Source organism: Centruroides sculpturatus, unplaced genomic scaffold (genome assembly GCF_000671375.1).
Source record: "Centruroides sculpturatus isolate CEXI.00-Female unplaced genomic scaffold, Cexi_2.0 scaffold33, whole genome shotgun sequence".
NCBI classification, from domain to species: Eukaryota; Metazoa; Arthropoda; class Arachnida; order Scorpiones; family Buthidae; genus Centruroides; species Centruroides sculpturatus.
Genome location: NW_019384325.1, coordinates 894,642 through 916,421, shown reverse-complemented (window position 1 = coordinate 916,421; position 21,780 = coordinate 894,642). Strand labels below are relative to the sequence as shown.

Genomic DNA, 21,780 nt, shown 5'->3' with positions numbered 1-21,780 from the left:
GTGTCGTGTGCTGAATCAGAATGTTTTTGATACTGGATTAGCTTCCAAAATATAACTTTTTTGTTTTTATATTTTTCAATATATTTATTTTGTTTGCGCAAAATAAAGAAATAATTTTTAACGATACAATAGCCACAATTATTATTTAAAAAAAATTTTCATTAGGCTTAACATTGATGAAAATTCAACACGAAGTGACACACAATGCAGAAAACTTTCAACATGGGATAGGTTAATATATTTTTTCATACATGATCAGTTATCCGAACAACCCAGTTCCAAATTGTTTCGGATAATCGATGCTCTACTGTATTTACAGGTGGCAATTTACTCAAACCAGAATTTTTAATTATTTATGTACAAATTGTTACTGATCTATAAATTCTAGAAATAATATTTTAAAAAAATTTAATATTGGTAAATTTTTAAAGACTTTTTTTATTAGCCTGACATATTTTTTTTTTCAAATAAATCAATGCTCATAATCTTTAAAAATCAAAATTATTTAATGACTGAAGTGTATCTTTTTGGAAATTTGAGATATTCTAATTATAATTTAATTCAGAGAAATGTCTCACACTAACTGAAGGAATTATCCTGCTTCTGATGTTAAAATAGTATATTTAAAATAAAATTTAGGCCGAATACCTAAAAGCAGGAGTAATAAATAACAAAAACACAGTAAATTAATCATTTCGTTATTTAGATTTAATGTTATCGAGTTGTGTTGTTTGTTTATATTTATTTATTTATAACTTGTAACATGCGCAAAATAAAAATAATATTAGTCACATGTATTCACAATTTTTAATTACAAAGATCAGCACACGTACTGTACATGTCTATCGTTGGAGAATCCTCGCACATCTGAGGATCTGACCCTGCCTATCCTTCTTTTTAAGTGCTCGTCTTTGCTCTTCCCTTTCTCTTTCCTCTATCGCTCTAATCCACGTATGCCTGTGCATACATCATAATACGTGCTCACGATACTTTCGATTCGTCACTTTTCCGTTGTAGAGTTCCCATTTTACAATTACGCGACAGCCTGGTGATAACGGAGAAAAGAGACAGATAGGACGTCGGTATAAGTCACAGTTATGATTTCACAGATTCGAGACAGCTTGATAGCCCGAACAGCCCCAGGCTTTCGCCCGTGCACGCTAAGTAACTTTCATTACAAGCATTTAGCTTTCCGAAGTCTATGACAACAATTGTTTGGCATTGACGGCCGCGAATTTCGTGCCAATAAGCTGCCTCGACTTGTTCGATTATGTTATCAACTCAATTTCTTATTTATTTTCACATTTTCACTTCGCGGTTCTTCTCTGTTCTTTTTCCGTTATTTACACGTGTAGGTCATTTCATTGTTATACACATTTGATATCATCATTTATCACATACTTCCATGACACTGTTGTCTGTCCGCTACAACTGCCAAGAATTAACGTGATTGGCAAAGCGTGGTGACAGCGGGCCAATGGAGAGCAGGATCCTTGCCATAATGTGACTTGCGCGCCAATTTTCGTACATGCGTTAATCGAGCCGAATAGTTTGGCCGAATATTTGGCTATTCAGCCAAGCTCCTAACCAAATATTTGGTATTCGGCCTGAGGCCGAATATACTATTCGTTACAACACTACAAGAAACAATTCTATTATTTCAGGAATACACATGAGAAATTAAAATATTTTTATTAATTTTTCTGCACTGTCAAGCAGTCGAGATAGAAAAAAATTACATTCAAACAAACACAGAATGGTGATTTTGAAAAGTAAAATTCAAGCAAGTATTGGTTTTAATAGAATAAAACATAAAGTTGTGAAAAATAAATACAAAAATACCTATTCACAGAAACTAAAAAGAGTAATAAAATACAAATTAGTCATGTAACATTTTAAAGTTAAACTAATGCACTTATATCTTGTACACAATTACATTACACACAATATATGAGATTTAATGCAGTATCTTGTAAAATGCCTTCTAATGTTCTGGAATGTCCTAGGTGACTGGTGTTAATAAAAATTGGTTTTCTTATGAAAAGTAACTGCAGATTCCTTCTCTGTTGAAGGAGCTATGTGTCCACCCAAATAGGGACAAAAGTAGATGTGAAAACTAATTTAGATAGTTCTATGATTTGGTTACAGTGTTCAACATCATTTTTTTTATGTTTGCTGAGGCACTAAGGTTCTTGTCTATTTAATAATTATCATTATTGGCGCCACAACCAATTGATAATGAGATATTTGTTTTGGATGTTTTTCAAGGATACTTGATAGACATCCAATTTTCCTATAAGGTCTGAAGGTCTCTGACATTATAGAGTAATTGGCATGTCACCTCAACAATTAAAGTAAACATTTTTATAACTGCACAATGAATTTGTTTTTAGACCCAAATTACTACTAATTCCAAATCCACTTTATTTCAGTTTATCACATACATCTGTTAGTTCTGATCATCAGCTATGGAATATGGGATTGATGTCAACACTATTATTATTATTATTACGTGTTGGGTTTAGTGGGTTATACTCGGTTCACACCGGTAGCTGTGTACTATGCCGGACCAGAGTCAAGGCATAGCAACCAAAACAAAAATAAAATTAAATAAGTGTGTCAGTGTCTGTATTCAGGAATTTCCTAACAATATGGCATGTATTCAATATAGTGGCCTTCTGTGTTGTGATGTATGTATTTATACTCAATTGTAATGTTCCCAGGCTTTTGTGTAGCGTGTGTGGTATCACACCTGTACAGGAGAGAATGACAGGTACAATAAGCACCCTATCCATCCTCCACAGATGCCTGATTTCCTGGGCGAGTTCTGTGTACTTGCTAATTTTTTCAGTGCATGTGTTTTGTACATTGTGAGTGTTTGGAATGGCTATGTCTATAATGTATGTGATTTTATTGTGTTTGTCAATGAGTGTGATGTCTGGTCTGTTGTGGTAAATTGTTTTATCTGTGATTATGGCTCTGTCGTAATACATTTTGTGCGTGTTATTTTCCAATACTGTCTGTGGAATATACTTGTAGTATGGTTCGTGGATGTCTGCCAATTTGTGTTTCTTTGCAAGCTCTTGGTGTATTATATTTGCTACTTGATTGTGTCTATGTAAGTAATCTGTCTGTGCCAAGAGCTTGCAACCAGAAGTGATGTGTTGTATAGTTTCTGGCATGATGTGACATTTTCTGCATGTGTCATTTGTGAGTGTTGTATCTTTGAGTATGTGTTTTCTGTAGTTTTTAGTATTTATGACCTGATCCTGTATGGCAATCATGAATCCTTCCGTCTCCCCAAAGAGGCATCCCCGATCTAACCAGCTGTTTGACGCAGTTTTGTCAACAAAATCCTGGGCCAGGTCGTAAGGATGCCTGCCATGGAGAGCCTTTTGAGCCCATGATTGCTTAATGTTGTCTATGCTTTTTATATGTTGTGTCATGTCTGTATGTTGTGAGTGTAAGTTTAATGGTGTGTTATTTGAGTCTGCTAGAGTTACTGCTTTATGTAACTGTGATGTTTCTTGTTTCTTGTAGAAAAACTCTCGCAGTGACTGTATTTGTTTGTAGTGAAGGTTAACTATGTCAATCAGGCCACGTCCGCCTTCTTTACGTGGAAGGGTTAATCTTTCTGTGGCGGATTTAGGATGATGTTGTTTATGCTTAGTAAGTGTTGTTCTTGTTTTCCTTTGGAGTTGCTCGAGATCTGTGTGAGTCCAATGTATAACTCCAAAAGAGTATGTGAGTACTGGGATGACATATGTGTTTATTGCTTTAACTGTGTGTTTTGCATTTAACTGTGTTCTAAGTATAGCGTTTAACCTACTTTGGTATTCTTTAATTAATCGTTGCTTTATTTGTGTATGTTCTGTTAGTTTGGCCTGTTGGAATCCTAAGTACTTGTAGAACTCGCCCTCTTCCATGGATTCAATAACGTCTCCATTTCCAAGTGCAAAATCTTCTTTCTTCAGGATTCCTTTTTCTATGTGAAGTTTTTTGCATTTGTCTAGGCCAAACTCCATTTGTATGTCCTTAGTGTATGAATGTGTGATTTGTAGGAGTTGATGAAGTTGTTTTTGTGTGGATGCATAAAGTTTTATGTCGTCCATGTACATGAGATGTGAGAGTGTAAACTGTGTTGTTTTTTCATGTCTGATATTGTAGCCATAATGCGTGTTGTTTAACATGTTGGATAATGGATTCAGGGCTAGGCAGAACCAGAGAGGACTCAAGGAATCTCCTTGAAAAATTCCTCGCCTAATGAATATTTCGTTTGTTTGTATGGAAGTGTTACTAACCCTGAGATGTAGTGTTGTTCTCCAGTGCTGCATAGTGTTTTCGAAGAATGCAATGAGTGATGGATGTATTTTGTACATGTGTAGAATATGTAGCAGCCAACTGTGTGGAACACTGTCGAATGCTTTTCTGTAGTCTATATATGCCATGTGTATGTTTCTGTGTTGTTTGTGTGCTTGCCGTAGAATGACTGAATCTATGAGTAACTGTTCTTTGCATCCCCTGTGATTTCTACGGCAACCTTTTTGTTGTTCTGTAAGAATGTCGTGTTCTTCAACATGTTTGTATATTTTGTTTGTGATACAGGATGTCAATAATTTGTAGAGTGTTGGAAGACATGTAATTGGTCTGTATTGTGTGGGGTCTGTGGTGTTGTTGTTTTTAGGTTTCATGTAGGTGATGCCCTGAGTAAGAAATTTTGGCATGTCTTGTGGATTGATGATGATGTGTGTTAGATGTTTAGCTAGTTCCTGGTGCAGTGATGTAAACTTTTTGTACCAGAAATTGTGAATGTTGTCTACACCAGGTGTCTTCCAGTTGTGTGTTCTGTTAACAGCGTAGCGAATGTCGTGTACGTTTATTTCAGCACAGGGCATAGTTGGTATGTTGTGCAAGTTTCTGTTCTCCTCCTCGATCCAGCCTGCATCAGCATTGTGTGTAACAGCATTGGACCAAAGAGAAGACCAATAAGTTGTGAGTTCTTCTTCTGTTGGTGTGCCACTGTGCTGTGTATCAGTGTTTGTTTTGGTACTGATTTGTCTGTAGAAAAGTTTTTCATTGTTTGTGAATAATTTATTTTGTTGTTTTCGTAGTGTACATGTTTTGTATCGTTTGAGTCTACGTGCTTTGGCTGCGAGTTTTTGTTTTAGTGTATCGATGTATTCTGTAATGTGTGTGTTGTGATGTTCGTGTTTTGTGTGTGTTTTGATTTTCTTGAAAATGTTTTTGAGTTGTTTCTTTAATTTGGGTGTTATGTTGTTTTTAGTGTATTGTGTCAGCCTGCCTAATTGCTGTCTAATGTCATTTATTTGTGTTTCTATTCTTCTCTGCCAGGCAGGCTTGTGATAGAATTGTGTTTTGTGTGTGTCTGTCTGTGAGTGTATTTTCAGTCCATGGTGTGTTACTACTGTGACTGCCCCAGCATAAACTAATGTATGAATGTCTGAGAGTGTAGAAATTGAATGAATGTAGTTTGGTAGTAAGTGAGTGTTTACATAATCTAGTGTTTTTCCTACTGCCTTTGACGTGTTGATTTTTGGTATTCGTGGTCTTTGTGTGGGATCTGTACCAGTATATTTAGTGAGTGTTTCCTGAAATATAAGTGAGAGAGTATTAACTAATTCTATGTCTATGTTATCAGTGATGGATGAGAAAAAACCTGCAGTATCATTAGTGGTACTTGTTGTGTGTGTGCTGTAATCAGTGCTTGTTGCTGGATTATCCTGACAGGTTACGTGATCTTCATTAATGTTAAATGTTTCTGTCTGTTGATGTATTTGATCAGCAACCTGTTGTTTGATAAGTTCAAGTGTTGTTTGTGGGATAAGGTTGTTGTGTATAATTGTTCGTTTTTGATCAACAACCCTTTGTTCGGTGACAGTGAGGTGAGGATATTGTTGTGTGAATATGTGGTGTAGTTGTTGTCTGTATGCTGTCATGTTTGTTTCGAGTCTTGTGATGGTGTAGTAAGTGCGGATGATAAACTCGTCCATTTCATCCGTTGGCGTAGTTTTCCAGCCTTTGTGGTCTGTGGATGCATTGCCACAGAAATACCAAAGCTAGGTTAATTCCTCACATCTGTTGAGGGCATTGCAGTAGCCATGCTTGGGCCGGCGCTACTTTAAGAATTAGCATAAACATATTAACTAGAAAAGAATTAACATAAACATATTAACTACTTTTTATTTTGTGTAGTATTTAAAATATATTTTGTCGGTTTGTAGAAAAATTTTTATTACAAAATTCAACTTAAGTTTCCCTTTTGTAGAAATTTTTCTAGAAAAAGATAGCATAAATGTATAGAACGATCTTGCTCATTTTTTATAATACCACATGTAATGACATGTGGTATTATAAAAAGGTAACCAAGGGAGACTGGAGCCTATTTTTCGAACGTGAGCCTCTGCCTAACCCAAGAACGCGGACCTTGTTAACCCGGGCGACGGCCGAGCCGGTATCATACTTAGATCTGGTTACTACCATCATAAATATCTCCACAGAATGTGGGTGTGTAGTCACTCTTAGCTTCATTTCTCCCCATAGACCTTACTGGCATGGGTGTCCCTACCAGGAGCTTCTGCTCCAGCTTGCATTGCCCTATGGATCAGTAAAACTACTGGGCTCTCCTACCACAACCAGGTGGTGACCACGGGAGAGCTATTATTATTATTATTATTATTTATTCACTACTTATAAATCCAGAAATAACATGCGACAAAACAAAATCATGCAAAAAACAGTTTAGTTTTCTAATATGACTGTATAGGAGGATTAAGGGACGGTGGAGTGTCAAAACATGTCTTGTTATAAATGGGATTTTATAGACTACCTAATGATGTATTATTTATTACTCTACAGTTAACAGTTTTAAAGATATAAGCATACAAAGTGCAACATGTTTTTGTTGCATCCATGCACCCAAGGTTACTCCCTACCAAGTGCAAGAAAAGATGCAGTTCTACATCAAAAAGTAAAATTAAATAATTCCATGATTAATAAATATTCTGTTTATATCTTTTATATTTTGACTTAAAAAGTAGTTTTCTTCATAGTATTTGTAAATTTTAGCTTAATTTAGAATTTAAAATATATAATGATTAACCATATATTTCAACAGAGCAGATTATGAATTAAACATACCCTATATTCATATATAAGGTATACACACATCTGTACAAAANTTTATAGACTACCTAATGATGTATTATTTATTACTCTACAGTTAACAGTTTTAAAGATATAAGCATACAAAGTGCAACATGTTTTTGTTGCATCCATGCACCCAAGGTTACTCCCTACCAAGTGCAAGAAAAGATGCAGTTCTACATCAAAAAGTAAAATTAAATAATTCCATGATTAATAAATATTCTGTTTATATCTTTTATATTTTGACTTAAAAAGTAGTTTTCTTCATAGTATTTGTAAATTTTAGCTTAATTTAGAATTTAAAATATATAATGATTAACCATATATTTCAACAGAGCAGATTATGAATTAAACATACCCTATATTCATATATAAGGTATACACACATCTGTACAAAATCCACAATTACCATTACAGAACACACATCAAAAAATGAAAATAAACAGCAATCTGCACCTTTTCTGGTTCAATAAAAGATATGGCATTTAACTAAAATGAAAAATCATCCATCAAAATAAAGGACATCCAGCAAATCTACAAATGGCATAATAGTGTCTCATGTCATCAAACTAATCGCCATTTAGCAGTTTTACCATTACATTGTATAAATATCTGTTTTTTATACAATACACTCTAACTCAGGGGTCACCAAAGCATGGCCCGCCGGCCAGATCCAGCCCATGCGGTCAGCTTTATCTGGCTTGCTGCTGCACTGTGCCACAAATGAACTAAAATATAATTATTTATATGGAGGTATCATAGATTGTAGATGAACTTATGTTGAAAAAATTAAAATAAGTATAAGTAAAAATGCCAAAATTGGTCCAATCTGATTTTTGCATTTGACAGTAATATAATTTTTAGGAAAGTCAGTGAAATAAAAAATTTGGCAAGTTTTTGCAACTTTGGATATCAGAATGCTTTTTTCTGTAAGTACCTGCAATGATATTTTTAAGAAAAGTGATTATGAGCTTGCTGCAGCCATCATGTTTGTGTATTGGTAAATAAATATGTTGGTTTTCTTTATTTTTTGTGTATTCAATATACTATATTGAACAAAATGGTTATGCGGCCCAAGCTTGTCATTCTTTCAGTTATCTGGCCCGCTGTGAAAAAAGTTTGGTGACCCTTGCTCTAACTTATAGTATTATTATTATTTGTGTTTTTTATGTAATTTTAAAGGGACATTACACAGGTTAACCATTACTAATCCAACAATCAGTAATCCAGTTCCATAGCTAAAGTCGCTAGCATAATTTCAAATTTCCCACGTCATCGCACCAACCCACCACTTGACACAGTCAATGTAAAATTAATCACATATCATTGTCCAATATAACAATATATGTTGTTTGTAGCTGTTTATCGAGAAATTTTATTGGAGAACAATTATTGCTAGTGGGACATGTCATTACATGTGGTATTATAAAAAATGAGCAAGATCGTTCTATACATTTATGCTATCTTTTTCTAGAAAAATTTCTACAAAAGGGAAACTTAAGTTGAATTTTGTAATAAAAATTTTTCTACAAACCGACAAAATATATTTTAAATACTACACAAAATAAAAAGTAGTTAATATGTTTATATTAATTCTTTTCTTTTTATGACTGACTTCTAAAAATGTGAAGGGGCCTCACACAGAGTTCAGCTTAGGACCTCGAAATGCTTAAATCCGGCTCAGTGTCCCACACAAAATTATGAGCATTTTAAACTTTAAGAAAAAATCCTTTAAAATTAACAGCAAAACTTGTTCGTATAAAGCTGGACAATCGGAAAATTTTTTCCAATTCTTAACAGTCAAATCCACTCTTTCCATCGGTTATATTTATGAGCTTCTCCAATTCTAATTTCCAAATAATCATCTGTTTTTCTTGTGGGAATAGATGAAAAACTTATGTTAGACTACCGTATGGCTTTAAAATTGGAATTTGGAAGGCATTAGAATGCATTGATTTTCCTATTGCTATTCATCTGTAGTTATAAGCACGTGGTGAGGGTTGATTTTTACACAAAGAGACAGGTATATAAAACAAATAAGACATGCTTTATTTTTTCTTGTGAACTTATACAGGAAAGGTTCTTGTTGATTCCGACCTCCTGATTCCTTACTTCCAACAAAAGAACAAACAACACCTATTTCGATTCACAGTCGAGCAAGAACTTTCGCGATACAAAGAGATACTTAATTTCTAACTTAAACCTACTTATATCTAAAAAGAAAAGGAAGAAGAAAAAAAATAGATTAGAAGAGAGAAACAGAAATATATTTTTAGGAAGGAACGGGTACCCGAGTTGGCTATCGAGGTGATGGCTGCTGGATGACTTCGTCTTGAGATTTTTCCTTTTGGGGACTGATCGCATGCGAGAATCAATTAAAAAAATGTCTTTTATCTTTGGCCTACCAATGTCCTTATCAACGCTACTTCTTTCTTACGTGCTCTTCGTGACTCTTTCAGTCGAAGCAACACCGACCTGGGCCCTTAGTCTTGAGTTTTTCGTGTTGTACTCAAACTGACGTCATCGAATTCACTCGTGTTACTATGACTCACATAATCGGTAATCTCGAGTTAGACCCTTCGAGTGAACTCGAAAGGCGAGCGGAACTACCTCATATTCACTTGTTTACGTTTGTCGATAAGCATGATGGGATTATTTACAATGCATCTGGGTTTGCGACTATAATGATTCGACCAATCAACTTAACTGTAACAAGTTGTAAACAAATCAACGCGAATTAGTTTACACGTGCTACAGTTAAAAGTTGTCTTGTGGCAATATAGTACGCAGAAACAAAATGAAAACCTCGAATGTTTTATTTTAAAAAATATACGAAGAACAAAAAGAAATATTAGTAACATGTATAGAAAATAATAAGAAAATTAACAGCGGAAAATTCGACAACGAATTTACAAGAAAAAGACAATTCGCTTTGTGGAGAGAATTACTTGAAAAATTAATTGCGTGTGTTGAACCTAAAAAATCTGTTATGTAATGGAAAATGTATTTAAACTTAATCCTTTCTTCATATAGTTTTCTTCCTTGATCTATTTCTTCAATTGTTTTGTCTATTAAGATTATTTATTAATCAGAACTTAACACTTCTGATTAATAAATAATCTTAATGTAGTGTCTATGCTTTTAATAATCTATACATATAATTTACTATCATTATAATACTCTTTTTCGATGAATTAGATACTTCTTTTTATTTTTAGAAAAATTTGCTGTATACATTTATCAATTATGAATTAAAGTTTTTTTTATTAGTATTGACTTGACACGAAAAGAAATGTCATCTACTCGTGGTCGAAAAATTCGTTGCCTTCTCAAACAATGTCTTTTGGCTCTTTCTAACTCTTCGATAGCGATAAGAATTGCGTATCCGTCAGCCCTTTTTACTTTTGTGTAGCGATCTCACATGCTCGAATCAACATGAGTAGCAACTCGCATGGTGAGATGGGAAAACACGTGAGTTAGAACTCGAGACTACCAATTTGACGTCAGTGTGTGAGATGGTACCACGTGACACCTTGAGTTGTAACACGAAAAACTCGAGACTAAGGCCCCTGGAGACCTCTCTCTGACGGTCTTCCCTCTTCTAGGTCCAAAGCCAACAGTACTCCACTAGTCTCTCACTTGCCCTCTGGGCTTTTTCTAATCTTTGTCTCCTAATTAGGTCATCGACCACCCCCTACTTGGACGAAAGTTCCAGAAAGTATAGACAAAGGAACACAGAAGGAAAGATAGAAAAACATATATATATAAATATAACAAAAAATATATTGGTGTACCACCACACATCTTTACCGTTGACAATACACAAAAATGATTCAAACGACCCAGATTTGTTTTTAAACACCAGAGGACGAGCATCCGGTGAAAAACAGAAATAGGCTCAACGACGTCGGATTAGTGACGTTCGTCCTAGTTGTTAATTGGCTGTACAGTATTTCTTGCCTATGGCATTAAATAAATTTAAAAATAACGAGTTTAGACATAAATACTTACATTATTTAAATCTTCTTTAGAAATATTTAAGTATAAAAATCTATTCAGAAATTCTATTAATTTTTCTTCGGGTAATATCGGAATTCTAGCCCTGTCCTATTTAAAATAAACGAAAACGAATTAATCGAGCGAATTTTTTTGTCACAAATTTACCGTTTTACGTTTATACCTCGTCTGCAAGATTCATCTTTACACGTAAATGTCAATTTTCCAATCTTCTCGAACGATCCTACACAAGCAACACAAACTTTCGCGCCCAATGTGGCGGAACAACAGCGCCTTTAGCGGCAACATTTTAATTTTATTAAATTTAAAATACTGTATTTATAAAACTATAAAAATTTATGTTATTACATCTCGAACTATTAAAAATAAATAAACGTTTATAATTTTCTTTTAATTTTGAATCCGCTTTGCTGGCCTTTCTCTATGACCCGAAAAATTCCTGGAGTTTTTCGACCCGTCTGGATTCGATCCCGGGTTCCCCAGAATCTTAATTACTCGATTATTCAGTCTTTGGGCTTGATAGTGATTATCTGAAGCCTAATGAAGGTCGTTTGGGAAATTCGTTAGCTTATGGGAGATCGCTGCTTGGCATATAACATGCAGGACTATTTTCTATTATTAAAAAAAGACATTGAAAATAAAAGTCGCGTCTTATACGCCGTAAATTACAGTATACAGTATTTGCCATTTGAAAGTATTATGGGACAAATACGTGACTAGTTGGATCTGCATTATTTGTATCTAATTGAAAATATTCGACTTTATTCAAAGTTGAGGCTTCGGATCTCGGTTTTAAGTTGTTAAAAAAAATGAAAAGATCCTATCAGTTGTGGTTAGAAAATTTGGCTTTCTTTCTCGCTTTTTTGTTTTATTTGATTAAATTATTCTCTTACAATTTAAAGTTAAATTAAAAAATTTCCGGTGGCCAAGTTGAGAATGTTTTTGACACTCGATCGTCCGTACTACACGAATCTCTCACTAAACTGTTCTAACCAATCACGGCGGCGGCCGGATGGCCGATCGGTCAAGGTGGCAAACTACCGCTCTGGTGGACCCGAGTTCGAATCCGAACGGGTCGAAAAATCCCCAGGAATTTTTCGAGGGGCGGTCCGTTCGGATATACCAGGCCCCGTCCCTCACCACCAGGCAGTCCCATTGTGGCCCTGGCAGAACCCATAATGGGCTTTCAAAAACAGGCCCTCTTAGTGCCCACAAGGCGGAAAGAGTTTAAAAAAACCAATCACGGCGGCGACGGGATGGCCGAGCTGTCAACTACCGCTTTGGGGGACCCAGAATCGAATCCGAACGGGTCGAAAAATTGCTGGGAATTTTTCGGAGAGTGGTACGTCCGGATATATCGTCTCGTCCCTTACCACCCAGCAATACCGAACCCATAATGGGCTTACAAAAAGAGGCCCTCTTAGTGTTCACAGGACGGAAGGAGTTTTAAAAAATAGACCAATCACGACATTACGTTTCAAGAAACTTCCATTTATAATTTCTCGCCGATTTTTTTCTTTTTTTTAAAGAGCTTTAAGAAAACCATTTTTAGCGAGTCCATTTATGGGTTCGGCCAAGCCCGCAACGGGTGACTCGACGTACTTGGACGAATTATCCCCGAAAAGTTCCTAAGATTTTCGAAACGTCCGTATTCGATTCAGGACTCCTCAGAGCGGTGGGTTGCCGCCCTAACCGCTCGGCCATCCAGCCATCGAATTAGAAATATATCAGGAAAAGCATGAAATTTGTATATATTAACTCAAATAACCATTACTAATTTTTTCTTGCAAAATACTAGAATCAATTTGCAATGAAACATTTGCATTGCAAGATTCAATATGTTATTTATAAAATATTTAATTTCTTGAAATAATGAAACTTTGAATATAAAGTTTCATTATTTCAAAAAATTAGATATTTCGAATCAATTTCGAAAATTAGCCAATTATTCGTCGTAATTAATGAAAATGTAAATACGTTAAAAAAAAATATGACGGAATCAAGCGATATCATCAGTGACGACTATTTTAGAATGTGCTTTTTTGCTATTGTTAGCGAACTAATAATAAGAATACAATTCTATTGTTCGAATAATACAAATGAGATTCTATTGTACGAATTGGAATATTTCTCAATTTTCTCCAAAAGTATTGGAAATTGCTCTGATTTGGAAAAAGTAACACAAGAAAAAGACCTGGAAACTGCAAAATCTTCGATAGAAGAATGAAAAAGCGAGAGAATACATCACTAAAATACGAAATAATGGACATAATAGATTCTTTTCAGTCGTTATTAAAGAATGAAGATCCAATTCATATGGAGAATAATACCTCAATTAAATTCATGCATTGGGTAAGTCATTTGGTTTAATAGAAGTAATTTATGTACGGTTTTTAAAACTCTTTTTGCAAACTCATTATGGAATGGGAAGACAGTAAAAGACAGGGCCCAATAGATCCAGGATAGACCAACACCGAAAAATTTCTGGGGATTTTGACCGTCCTGATTTGAGGACCGTCTTGGATCTCGAGAACAGTGCGCTGCCATCTTAGCCAGTGTCGGCCCGAGACAAGTTTTAAGATGGAGCGATATCCTATTATGCCGTCCCCTTGGTTGCCCCTAATTTATACCCTTTAATTTTCTTTACCACTGAGGCACCCCTAGGACTTAGCGCCTGCAGCGGCTGCTCCATTCGCCCTATGGTAGGGCCGTTGGGAAAAAATTGTTCGTTTCCTGATTTTTGATAATAGATTGTCCTTTTTTCATTATACAAACCTTTATTTTTAATTAATTAATTAAACCGATCTGGATCAAAGTTTATATGGTTATTGCTTAAATCCCGGAATCGACACCGAGCTACAACAAGAATTTATTTTTATCTATACAGATTATTGGCGTGATCTTGTCGTGCGGTTACTAGCATTTTTAAAATACTGGGCCCTCGAACGTCCCTAGTTTTGTGGATTAATTTTGAGGAAAAAATGTTATTACTGTAGACAATGGTTACAGAAAGTACTGTACATATGAAAAAGTTAGTTACTATATTAAATCAGTACATTGCACACATGCTCCTGATGTTTCGTATTCATTAATTAACGCCCATTGACGAGATAACTCGTCTAGGTTATATAGCGTTTCGTAAAATTCGGGAGTTAAGGCCACTTTTGACAATTTTTTTTTTCAACTTTTGGAATGTTTTTTAGGTCCCCAAATTTTTTCAAAATTTTTTGCCCGCGCGAAAAAATTTTATCGCGATTTTAATGAGCCTTTGATAAGGCTCGATTAAGGCTTAATTGTTTTTTAATGGGAGTTTTTTTTATCAAATTTATTTCATGGTTCCTAAGTTGTAGCGCACATATTTTCCTTCGGTAAAGTTATTTAAAGCTGCTTTCTGATGTCAAAAACGACCTCCAATAGTTTTTTAATTTTTTTAATTAATCGATTTTTTTATATATTAATTTAATTAATTAGGGGGGAGTCGGAAATCGCAATTAAAATCTTAATTTTTCAAAAATATTTAAAAATTTACGTGTCGCTTATAGTCACCCTACTTTAAACCCTTGTCCTCCCGAGACGTATGAGAATGCCCCGGGAAATCGGACTCCAGCTGTGTTCAAGGTCATCCAGCTGCGTAAACAATGACTCATCGGTGTTAAATTTCAAAGGAGAGACAAAGGAAAATAAAATTTGAAGCTTTTTCTTCAAAATTAACGCATTTTTTCGTTTTTTTTTTCAGTTTTAAGTATTTTTTATGATTGATTACATCATAATTAAAATCAGTCGGGCGTTAAGGGGTTTATTAAATTAATAAGTCCTGTGCTTTTTATCGAAAATACTGAAACTGGAACTGTTGAACTGATCCGAGTGCGGAACTGATGTCTGTTGGATTAGATGGTTTTATTGGACTAGATATTTCCTCGACTTATATATATAGACTTATAGAAATATAGACTTGTCGAGAAACAAATTATGGCGGCACTTCCGGTTTACTGGAGTTTTAAGTTAGAGTTGTATGATTGGCAGAATAGATCACGTGCCATAAATAAACTGATTCTGATTGGCTAAGTTCGAAATTTTTCGTTGTTTATTTCTTTATATATACAGTATGTAAACCTGATTGCGCGACCTTATCTCATTCACATCACACATAACTAAGGTGTTTGAAAGGATGCTTCTAGACAGGATTCAGATCATGGCTGTCCGGAATGACATTTTCCACAGGCATCATTTTGGATTCCTTCCCTACAGGGGGGTAGAGGAAGCACTGGTTGTTTTACACCATCACATAGCAGTGGCAAGAGCGAGACGTCACTGTGTCTACTTGGTGGCCTTGGATCTGGCGGGGGCATACGACTCCGTCTGCCAAGAGGGCCTCTTGGCCAAACTGGAGCACTATGGCTTCAGAGGGAGGTTACTCAGGTGGCTAACCTCATTTCTTCGTAATCGCACTTTCCAGGTTTGCTGGCGAATGGCGCTGTCCCACCCCAGGGCCTACCCACATGGTATCCCGCAGGGTAGTGTGCTGGCTCCGTTCCTTTTTACACTATACATGGCCGACCTATGGTCGGTACTGCCCACTAATGTAATGGTGATTCTTTACGCTGATGACCTCTATCTGGTTTCCAGCAGTACCAGCCCAAGTCTGGCCACTCACTGTGCACAGACAGCATTGAACCATATAGAACAATGGGCGACGACTTGGAGCCTATCTTTCACTGCAGGCAAAAGCGCCGCCATAGACTTTTCGCCAAAAATGAACCACCCCCCCCCTCGCTCTTCTTGACTCTTAATTCTGGTCCCATCCCCCAGCGCACATCAATACGGATCTTGGGCATCTTTTTCACTCAGACTCTCACTTGGAGAGCTCACGAAACTTATTTGCGCACTAAACTGACTCGTGCCGACAACTTCCTTAAGTATTTCGCTACTCGCCGGAATGGTGCTAGAACAGACAACCTTCTTCGGATGACGTATAGCGTGATGTGCTCAATGGCGACCTTTGGTGCTAACCTGCTGGAAGGCGCGCCACCCACTACAATTCAACGTATTGAAAAACCACTCCACACTGCCCTCCGTATCGCATTGGGCGTCCCTAAAACCACCTCAATCATCTCGCTATACACTGAAACGTCTTATATACCACTGCATCTCAGGCTCTGCCAAAAAGCGTTGGCAAGCGCTATCACCCATATCTCTAGGGGCTTACATAGCCCACTGCACCCGCTTTTTCAAATGGCACATGGCTTAGATTACTATCGCTGGCGCCCGTATCAGAGACCGTATATACACAGAATAATATCCCTTATAAGTCAGGAGGGCCTCCCGATATCCCACCTTTATCGGCAGAAACATACTCCGCCCAACGTGGCCCAGGTTTATCCTCACTTACGCCTAGAAGAGCTTACTCGATCTCCTTCGGAACCCCCAGAAATCGCATGCGCACGATTCCGAGAGATGCAAATGTCAATCTGGCAGGGAAGGATCCTCATAGGGGCAGATGCCTCCAAGTCAAGGATCCGCACGTCGATAGGGATTGTCCTCCCGGACCACAACATCAGGGAGACCTGGCTGTTACATAACTATTGCAGTGTATACGGGGCAGAAGCCCTGGGTATAAAACGGGCGTTACATCTAAGCTCAAGCCTAGACGGTCCGTCAGTCATATGCTCTGACAGTAAGTCCGCCATACAGGAGATAGGCAATATCTCCTTCTCGTCCCCGGCACTTCTTATCGACATCGCGGACAATATTAGTCAACATCCCAAACCCATAGAAATCGGGTGGACCCCTGGCCACGTGGGAATTGATATCAACGAGGCGATGGACAGAGCCGCGAGAACAGATACCCCTTCAGGCTCTTGGCGTGGGTCACTTATGGCCCGCAACTTAATCCGGGAGTATAGAGAAAAACAAAAAATAGAGATCACAGAATTGTGGTCAGAACACTTGCGTAATAAAGGCCGAGACCACCTTAGACCCTTCGCCCCCTGGCCTTACAGGCACACTTCTTCTCGGAATGCGGAGACCCTTTTGGCCCGCCTAAGAACTGACACTGCCCCTCTTAACGGGTTCCTCTGTTCTAGAAACCTATGTGCTTCACCAGACTGTCCACATTGTGGTGCTCAGGAGACATCCGGACATTTTTGGTTGATGTGCCCGAGATATACGGAAGCCCGACAAGAACTCGCTTGTACTCTGAAGATCGATCTCGCAATCATCAAGACTTTAACACCCATATATTGGGCAAGAACAGACCTCTCACCTAGACAGCACGTGCAGGCCCTCGAACGTTACGTAGCACGCACATATCGATTTGACTAATTGCGGACAAGAGTTCATCGGAGAAAAGGTGACCAGCCTGAATCTCCATATCAGAGAAGGAAAGAAGAAGAAGAAGAAGAAGATTGCGCAACCTTGCGATGATAATTATGATTTGAATTATGTTTTGACACTTGTGAAAATTTAGACGCTTTTTTTTTATAATACTTAGTGCAATTATAATTTCAATATTAGTATTACTTTCACCGTTTACAGTTACCTATTAGTGGCCGAGTGAATAAACTTGCTAGTGTTCACCGAATACTGATAGTTGGTCGTGGATTCGTGCCTGCAGGCTACCAAGAGGGGCAGCTAGGGATTTTTGCCTAGGCTTGGAGAAAACTTGGACACTTCTACTGATTCCTAACCATATAAAATTAACGTTATTTTTTAATAACAAAATTAATTCTTAAGACTACTTTTTCTTAAAAAAAAAAACACATTCTAACCAGTAAGAATTTCATTTATTCAAAAAACCCTCGTTGGCCACGTGGAATTTATCAGATTTTAAGTACCTGAATAATATCTAAATATGGCCAGTTTCCCATAGTCTTCCAGGAAGTATCTTCCTTGGCAGATCACCCATTGTTGCATCGCAGAACCCCATAAAACTAATCACAGGATTCGGTTAAACCTTAGAAAGTATTTTCTGTATGTTGCATGTAACTGCATCCATGTACGCCTATGCTAATTCAAAGCTATTGAAAAAATCCAGCAACGAGTTTCTTAACATTCCCGGCAGCATTTGGTGGTGCCATCATATTTTATTATTTAAAACTTTTTATACTTTTAACTATTATAAAAATGGCAAAAAGCTTAATTTTGAGGGTAGGGGTGTATTTTATAAAATATTGTAAATGCTAATAACCAGTGAAATCGTCATTAAGTCCAACGTGACTGGTCTTGAAAAAAGGCCCTCTTAGTGCCCACAGGGCAAAGAGTTAAAAAAAAAAGTATAAAGTATAGTAAATTAGCATGTTATTGGATATTTTTATCATGTATATGTATTGGGTAGGCAGTATTATGCATCCTAATCAAAGGTGCAATCCATCTGTCCAGGAAGAGAATATAATCAAAGCTAGTGATCATTAATCTGTAGCCTGTGGACTCCCAGAGTCCACAAGTTAAAAATATCCTTTTAAAAACTTTTTTCAAATATTGCTATTTGTATTAAATAATGTTTTGTTTATCTTGTATACTAGCTAAAAATTTAAAATACAATTGACTTTGATAGAACCCTACATTTATGTCATTGTGAAGGGATCAGGAAGTTCAAGAGCAGTTCTTGAAGTCAATAAAAGATATCCAACTTAATAAAATAATTATTTATTGAAGAAAATAGCAATGTAAAAATTATTTATAACAACACTTTTCTTGCAATATTTATTTTGTAATATTCTTCAATACTTATATTTTGTATCCCTATAGTAATTTTGGGTGTGCATCATGGCAGCTAGTTTAATAATGATAAATGACTCTGTAGGAGAGGCAAAATATGCAAAATTTACTGTAGGTTTTGACCTGAGGATACGTTTTTTTGGATAGGCTACTGTTCTTTGCTAATTATATTAGTTATATAGATCAGGGACTCAATGGCTATTAGAATGATTAAATTAGAACATTCTATAATCAATTAAATAAAAATTAAAATTTCAGAAACTAGTGCTTTACACAATTTATAATATTCTACATATATACTGTATATAAATATTTACAAATTAAAACATTATTCTAGCAGCAAAACACATGCCAATTTTATATTTTTTTGAATAGTGATTTGCATTCTTAATATTTCTTGTATCATAGTTATTATTCTGTAAACCAGATGATATAATCTCAGTATTTTATATATTCAGAATGTAGGAATCTTATATATTTTAAATAAATGTATGCAGGAATACTGCTATAGTCTTAACACTTGTTTTGTGATACACTATATGTATCTTCATACAGATTTGAATATTTCTTAATTTAAATAATAATTAAATTCCAAAAAATTTTGTCTAATGTAAAAACTAATGAATTATTTTGATGATATAATTATATTGTGATGTTAATTGTGTTTGAACAAAAATCTTATACAATTTATAAAGCATTGTAATACCGAAACTGTCATCCAGTAAACAATATGGTTAAAATCATATCTCAGAATAAAAGATTTCATTTCAGAAAATATTTCACATGACAAACAAATAATTTAGCATATTCACTACTAATACCCTAATTAAGAAAGTCTGCCCACCTTTATGTAAAATAAATGGTTTAATTTGTAAAGGTGTTTGTGTCAGTATATCCAACACCACTTCTCATACATTGATGCATATTTTGCCTACTATGTAGGAGTTTAGGATATTTTTTCAAACTTTAAATATTTATGTATTTATTTTACCATTCATAGTTCCTTTTATTTTCATTTGGAAAAAGTTACATTAGGTGCTAAAGCAAAAATCTTGAATCTCAAGTTTCTTGGTAAATTGAAAAATCTCATCACTTAGTAATTATTTTAGTTTATTTTGATGTGCTAATCAGATTGAGTATTTTATATGAATTTCCTATATAGGAAAGATTGTTGGTAAACACTTGAAAAAATACAATTATTTTTCTTCTAACAAGTTTTTCATTTAAATCTGTGCTAGGGTCTGTGATAAGAACAGAATTGGGTAGGCCACTGTTAATTTATCAATGTGTTTGTTATGATTTTGGAATAAAGTTATTGCTCTACCTTGCAATGATTACAAATAATTGATAAATAACAAACACTTGTTACCCAGTAACACGATTTCTCAGATGTGGCCCATTACTATTAATTGTTAAGTAATTTTGGATTCTTCTTTGCCAGCTGTTTGGATTTTCCTGGCAAGAATTTTTTCTTTACTGCCTGTGAATAAAAACTAAGAGACACATATTAGCTACAGGATGTGTTTTACTTGTGAAAGAAAGAATATATTTTTAAAATATTGGATAATAACCCTTGGTGTCTATCTGTTTTTCTATCATCAAATATAAATGATAAAATTATTAATTGTTTGGCGTTCTCTAAATAGATATATGATTACTTTAAAAGGAAAAAGAATTACAGTATTATACTGAATAAGGCTGAATGTTATTTTTTGTAAAACGTTTGTAGTGAATATGCTAAATTATTTGTTTGTTATATGAAATATTTTCTGAAATGAGAACTTATTATTATATAAGATATAAAAGCCAAATTAACTCACTTATGTGATTAATAAAATAATTTACCTCAAACCACTTTCAGCTGACCTGATGTCTGAGTGGTTAAGGTGGTAACCTATTGCTCTGGAAATGTGATTGAATTTGGGCAATCAAAAAACCCTAAAAATTTCAGCTGTAGTCCATTCCTCACCACCTGGTTGCCCCATTGTGGGCCTGGCTGAATCCATAACACATTTGCTAAAAAAAGAGGTCTTCTTAGTGTTCACAGGATGGAGTTAAAAGAAAAACTCCTTTTACAAATGCAAGCTGCTTTTAAGGTGTTTTGCCAGATATTTTGTTGGTAATGGAACAAACTTTGAAACTGTTATATCATCATCTTGTGGAACTAACTTTTAAGAATTAAACTTGTTATTCTTCTACTTATTTATGCAAATATATCACAACAGCTGTATTCAACTATTAAGATACATATATTCATAGAAAATTACTGATAAAGCATCTTTTTCTTATAAATCATTTATTTGATTGCAAACCACATACCAGAAATTAGTTTTATTTGGAAATGTATTTAAAATAATTGTATTCTTAATAAGTAATTTAATATTAATAAATTGAAAGCATGCATGATTCAGTTCGATCTCGTGAAATTCAAAAATCAGAAATTAATAAATCATTTTTTTATGCTATCGAATGGAGTCATTATAACAATAATTAATTTATTAGCATTAAAATTTCTGTAAAAAATTATTCTGCTTTAATATATACATTGAAATGATGAAGCTATATTACCATAAATTTTATCATCTTAATCCAAAGGATACACTAGTGTGACTGGTGTATCCTTTAGGCAATGATAACAGTGACACATGTAGGATTTTGAGAACACAGGTGCTTCTCAAGACAGATTCAAGGAGACCGAGGCACACAGGTTAATGTTAATTACCTTAGAATTACTTTAGTTACTTAACTGAAGTTGTGCAATAAAGCATTATTATATTTATTTCAAAGTAATAAAATTGATTGGTTTGGTATCAATGTGATGCTGCACTGTAAGCACACCCTGGATATGCCCGTAAATGAAGTTATAGGCAAATATAAAAAACT

General features: G+C 35.3%; 2 protein-coding genes across 2 annotated transcripts in view; one reads left to right on the top strand and one right to left on the bottom strand.

Annotated features, from left to right (window-relative positions):
• Nucleotides 1-11,467, bottom strand: part of LOC111627263 (kinetochore protein Nuf2-B-like) — a 34,982-nt gene extending 23,515 nt beyond the window's left edge. The window contains exons 1-2 of the mRNA XM_023370838.1: nt 11,345-11,467; nt 11,176-11,271 (exon numbers count right to left, since the gene is read on the bottom strand). Of these exons, the coding sequence (XP_023226606.1) occupies nt 11,176-11,271; nt 11,345-11,362 (114 nt within the window). The 5' untranslated portion in view covers nt 11,363-11,467. The remainder of the gene's footprint in view (nt 1-11,175; nt 11,272-11,344) is intronic.
• Nucleotides 11,468-16,555: 5,088 nt separating this feature from the next.
• On the top strand, nt 16,556-17,502 carry LOC111626883. Its single transcript, XM_023370406.1, has one exon. The coding sequence runs from the start codon at nt 16,636-16,638 to the stop codon at nt 17,500-17,502; it is 867 nt and encodes a 288-aa protein (XP_023226174.1). The 5' UTR covers nt 16,556-16,635.
• The last annotated feature ends 4,278 nt before the right edge of the window (nt 17,503-21,780 follow it).